At 48.9% G+C, this 5,321-nt stretch overlaps 1 protein-coding gene across 1 annotated transcript; it reads left to right on the top strand.

The window, feature by feature from the left end:
• Window positions 1-170: 170 nt before the first annotated feature.
• Window positions 171-3,208, top strand: vac14 (vac14 homolog; the record flags this gene model as incomplete). Its single annotated transcript, XM_080009103.1, has 1 exon — window positions 171-3,208. One exon carries the CDS (start codon window positions 171-173, stop codon window positions 2,553-2,555), a length of 2,385 nt encoding a protein of 794 aa, XP_079865229.1. The 3' UTR covers window positions 2,556-3,208.
• Window positions 3,209-5,321: the final 2,113 nt, after the last annotated feature.

The following is a 5,321-nucleotide window of genomic DNA, read 5'->3' as shown; positions in this document are numbered from 1 at the left end:
GACGTCGCGAGTCAGCTGCGCCGCCGTCGTACCCGCTTTCATGGACCGGTCATAAGACCCGAGCTATTCTCCCCCTCGTCGCGGAGCAGCGCGGACCGGCTCGTCCCAGAAGCCGAACCAAACCACCCCGCCCGGACGGAAAGCGCCGCTCCGACCCTCAGCCCGGAACCATGAACACCGAGAAGGACTTCTCGCCCCTGACGCCCAACGTCGTCAGGGCGCTGAACGACAAACTCTACGAGAAGCGGAAAGTCGCCGCGCTCGAGATCGAGAAGCTGGTGCGCGAGTTCGTGGCGCAGAACAACTCCACGCAGATCCGCCACGTGATCCAGATCCTGGCGTCGGAGTTCGCGCTGTCCCAGCACCCGCACAGCCGCAAGGGGGGGCTCATCGGCCTGGCCGCCTGCTCCATAGCGCTGGGCAAGGACTCGGGCCTGTACCTGAAGGAGCTGATCGAGCCGGTGCTCACCTGCTTCAACGACTCGGACAGCCGCCTGCGCTACTACGCCTGCGAAGCCCTCTATAACATAGTGAAGGTGGCCAGGGGGGCCGTGCTGCCCCACTTCAACCTGCTGTTCGACGGACTCAGCAAGCTGGCCGCGGACCCGGACCCCAATGTCAAGAGCGGCTCCGAACTCTTGGACAGGCTGCTCAAGGATATAGTGACGGAGTGTAACAAGTTTGATCTCGTGGCGTTCGTTCCCCTTCTGAGAGAGCGGATCTATTCGAACAACCAGTACGCGCGGCAGTTCATCATCTCCTGGATCCTGGTGCTGGAGTCCGTGCCGGACATCAACCTGCTGGACTACCTCCCCGAGATCCTGGACGGGCTTTTCCAGATCCTGGGTGACAACAGCAAGGAGATCCGGCGGATGTGCGAGGTGGTGCTCGGGGAGTTCCTCAAGGAGATCAAGAAGACGCCCTCCAGTGTGAAATTTGCCGAGATGGCCAACATCCTGGTGATCCACTGCCAAGTGGCGGACGAGTCCAAAGTGACCAACGACCTGATCCAGTTGACGGCCATGACCTGGATGAGGGAGTTCATCCAACTCGCGGGCAGAGTGGTTCTGCCCTACTCCTCCGGTATCCTCACTGCAGTGCTGCCCTGCCTCTCCTACGACGACCGAAAGAAGAGCACCAAAGAAGCGGCCAGTGCCTGTAACCACAGTCTGATGAAGCTGGTCACCCCCGAGGATGATGAGGAGGAGGAGGAGGACGAGGGGGAGGAAGACAGAACAGCAACAGGGTCGCCGCCCAAGGTGGACGGCCTGTCAAAGGCCGAGGGAGACGGCAACGATTTGCTGAACGCGTCCCAAGAATCCGTTGGCCTCAGCAACATCAGCTCCTTTAACCAGGCGAGCGCCGAGAGGCCCCAGGTCACCCTGGACCTGGACGGTATAGTTCAAGTGTTGGACCGCCATCTCCACGACTCCTCCACTGGCATGATGACCCGCATCGCGGTGCTGAAATGGCTGTACCACCTCTACATTAAGACGCCGCGAAAGATGTTCCGTCACACGGACAGCCTGTTTCCCATGCTGCTGAAGACGCTATCCGACGAGTCTGATGAGGTCATACTGAAGGATCTGGAGGTTCTGGCGGAGATAGCGTCGTCCCCCGCCGGCCAAACGGACCAGTCGGACTCCTGTTGCAGTACCGACAGCAGGGTGGAGCTCAAGGTCCCGGCGGGCGCCAAGCCTGGACACCAGCCCGGCGCGGGCTCCAAAGCGGCGGACTCGTCGCCCTCCACTCCCAGCATGAACTCCTACTTCTACAAGTTCATGATCAACCTTCTGAAACGCTTCAGTCTGGAGCGGAAGCTTCTGGAGAACAGAGGCGCTTTCATCATCAGGCAGCTGTGTCTGTTGCTCCACGCCGAGAACATCTTCCACTCCATGGCCGACATCCTGCTGAAGGAGGAGGACTTGAAGTTTGCGTCGACCATGGTCCAGACCCTGAACACCATCCTTCTGACCTCCGCCGAGCTCTTCCAGCTCCGCAACCAGCTCAAAGACCTGCACACGCAGGAGAGCTGTGCCTTGTTCTGCAGCCTTTATCGTTCCTGGTGCCACAACCCGGTGGCGACCGTGTCGCTCTGTTTCCTCACCCAGAACTACCGGCACGCCTACGACCTCATCCAGAAGTTTGGGGACCTCGAGGTGACGGTGGACTTCCTGATGGAGGTGGACAAGCTGGTGCAGCTGGTAGAGAGTCCCATTTTCACCTACCTGCGCCTCCAGCTCCTCGACGTGGAGAACAACCCCTACCTGATCAAGGCGCTGTACGGCCTCCTCATGCTGCTGCCGCAGAGCCAGGCCTTCCAGCTGCTGTCCCACCGCCTGCGCTGTGTCCCCAATCCAGAACTCATGAGGACTGTGGACGAATCGAAGTACATGGAATCCAAACAGCAAGTGGCCTCCAAACACGCCTCCTGTGGCCAAATGGACTACCGAGCGTTGCTGGAGCACTTTGACTGTGTCCAGAGCAAGCACTTGGAAGTCAGACACCAGCGCTCGGGGCGCATGACCGACTTCTCCGATAGAAAGCTCATGTGATTTGTATTTGATGTGAACACTAAACCTTGAGAGCAGGGGGATAGCTGGAAGAAGAAATGGCTAATTATTAGAAATGTAGAAATAGAGAAGAAACTGCAGAAATGTTGTTAAGATGCTATCGGGGCCAACATTTTTTTTTTAACTAGCACTGTAAAACATATGGAAGAAATGGTTTTACTTTGTAAATTTAAAGTAATTCCTTATTTTTTATTTGCTTGAGGGACACAGAAGAATGCTATATTATGAAGTTACATATGAATAATTTGAATGGAATTTAAAATGTTATTTAAGACAGTTGAAGCTATATTCCAGTGAAATGCATCTATAACTTTATGGATTCATGTGCATACATGCTTGTACACAGTAGAGTCTCATGATGGTTTAATCTTGAATGACCCTTCTTCCCTGTTACTATCACGGGTTTATTCAGATAAAAGTAAATGTCGGCATTGTTAAGTGAAGTTAAAATACATCACAGTTTTGACTTTTCACTCATTATTTCACTCATAACTTTTTGTAACATTTATTTGTCACATACCACTATAAAAGGAATTTCAGGTTGCCTCAATCCCAAGTCAGTCTAGTCTGTATTACAGGGCATGTTGTCACGTCTTATGGGCATTTTTGCACATTAAAAACACTGTGTTATCCCACCTGATCCCATAATTCCATCCCTGTTACCTTGAGTTCTCCACCAAAACTCTCCTCCCATATTTCCGTTGTGCATTTATTTTTTAAAGAAAATCTAGTGCATTGTCATTCCTGTGTTATACCTAAATAAAGTGGACCATGTGAAAATGTATTTTATTTTTTTTTACCGTCTTAATACCTGTGATTATAACAAATTAAACATAGAAATACATTACAGCACACAGAAAAGGAAGAACGAATAAAGAAATTAATGCAATGAACTCGACTGTTCATTTCTAAACTGAATATCAAGCATATTTCTCAATTGAAAATAATACATACAACAAAAATGATAAAAAAAACAACTTCAAATAAAGTTTATGAAATAGTTAACTGACATAATAGATTTTATCTTAAGGTTTTCAAAATGAAGGAGAACATTAAAGAGCAAATGTTACAGATGACAGTGACTCATGTGCACATGATGCCCATTCTCACCCTTGTGACCATAGAAGGTGGCAGGCAAATGGCACATTCGTTCGATAAATGAGGAACATAGGGCTCATCTAAAAAAATAACCCCCAAAAAAAAATCACGGTACGGTTGGAAAGAAAAAATTGGGGGGAAAGAAAGAAAAATAAACCTTGAGAAGGGCCTTTAGAGGGACGGCCAGGTTGTAATGGATGCTGAGTGGGCGACGACATAAGCGTTATATAACAAGACTTATCTTGCATTGTTGGGAATGTCATGAAGGGCACGAAGTAACTGTTTCATTTCTAACTTCACACGCTGCACTGCGTTGGCAGAGATGTAGACATCCACATCCTAAAAAAAGCTAAAATGATTATTGCTTAAAGCAAGACTGAAACGGCTTCGCCTTGAAAAAAACCCAAACTTGCACCACTAAATCACGACGCTGTTGATCAATAACTATATGTACTTATCAGGGCAGATAAGGCTGATCGAGAAACACTGATAAATAAACATTAACTATGGAGCTGAGCAGTGGCCCCCTCAGTATTCAACGGGCTCCGAATGTTAAAATATGTGCTCGGAGCAATAGCTGTGTGTATGTGTGTGTGCGCGCGCACGCACGCGTGTACATATATATAAATAATTCTGGGGCAGACTATTTGAATACCTTGGCTCAGCTAGACTTATGCTGTGAAGTGAGCAGTTGTCAAGTGAGCAAATAGACAAAACCGCTCTCCCCTTCAACTCTGATTTCCATCCTATTTCGGGCGCATATTCTTGCAATGTTATTTCTTTCACATGCACTAGGCCACAATATTATTACATTTAGCAGTCCCATCTTGCTAAAAGAGTTACTTAATAAATAACTTATATATACACACACACACACACACACACACACACACACACACATTTACATGAAGCTCAACTTCTTTGTTTGTCTTTACTGTAAATGTTTAAGGTTGTGATGGGACTACAGCTTACTTTGGACCGGAGGCTGGAAAAACACACACATACACACACACACACACACACACATTGGTGCATAATGGAAAAATGTAAAGAGTAAAAAATGACACTCAGAGTTTTGTCCCTCTGTGGTTTTAAGATTGTATTTAAGCCATATTTGGTGCTTGTGGAAAGTGTTTCAGCAGTGTGGGTTTTGGCTGATAGTCAGTTGTCGTATATTAAAATAGAGACGAAAGTAGGAGTAGGACTTTTACCCGCCTTCACCCAAATGAGTTCCTTTATTTCTCTGTACCTTGATCATCTCTGGGGCCATAATTAACTTTGATTTCCTCATAGCACCACTCCCGTCAAGCGGCGAGGTTCTCCATATTGGTATCAGACCTCAAGTGCCAATTCTTCCCCCTCGCCAACGTCCCAGACATAATTATACTGTATGTCAATTCAACTAAGCTCCTGCTGGCTCTTGGCCTCCCCAGATCCTGTGTGCTGCATTCAGGCAACTAGGCTTTTTATTATGGGGCAGGTGTTTATTTGCAATACAACAGGGTATTTCTGTGGTAGCAGAGCTATCGACACCCTTGTTGCCAGGCGTCATTAGGTTTCAAACGAGGTGGTCCCGAGGAGCCCTGGGAGGGGCGTCATAACCTCAGCTGACGGTGCCCTTAGCCCCGCGGGGAAGGACGCCGGACGCAG

The sequence above is a fragment of the Zeus faber genome, assembly GCF_960531495.2.
Source record: "Zeus faber genome assembly, chromosome: 11".
Taxonomy (NCBI): domain Eukaryota; kingdom Metazoa; phylum Chordata; class Actinopteri; order Zeiformes; family Zeidae; genus Zeus; species Zeus faber.
This window is presented reverse-complemented; position numbering and strand designations above follow the sequence as displayed.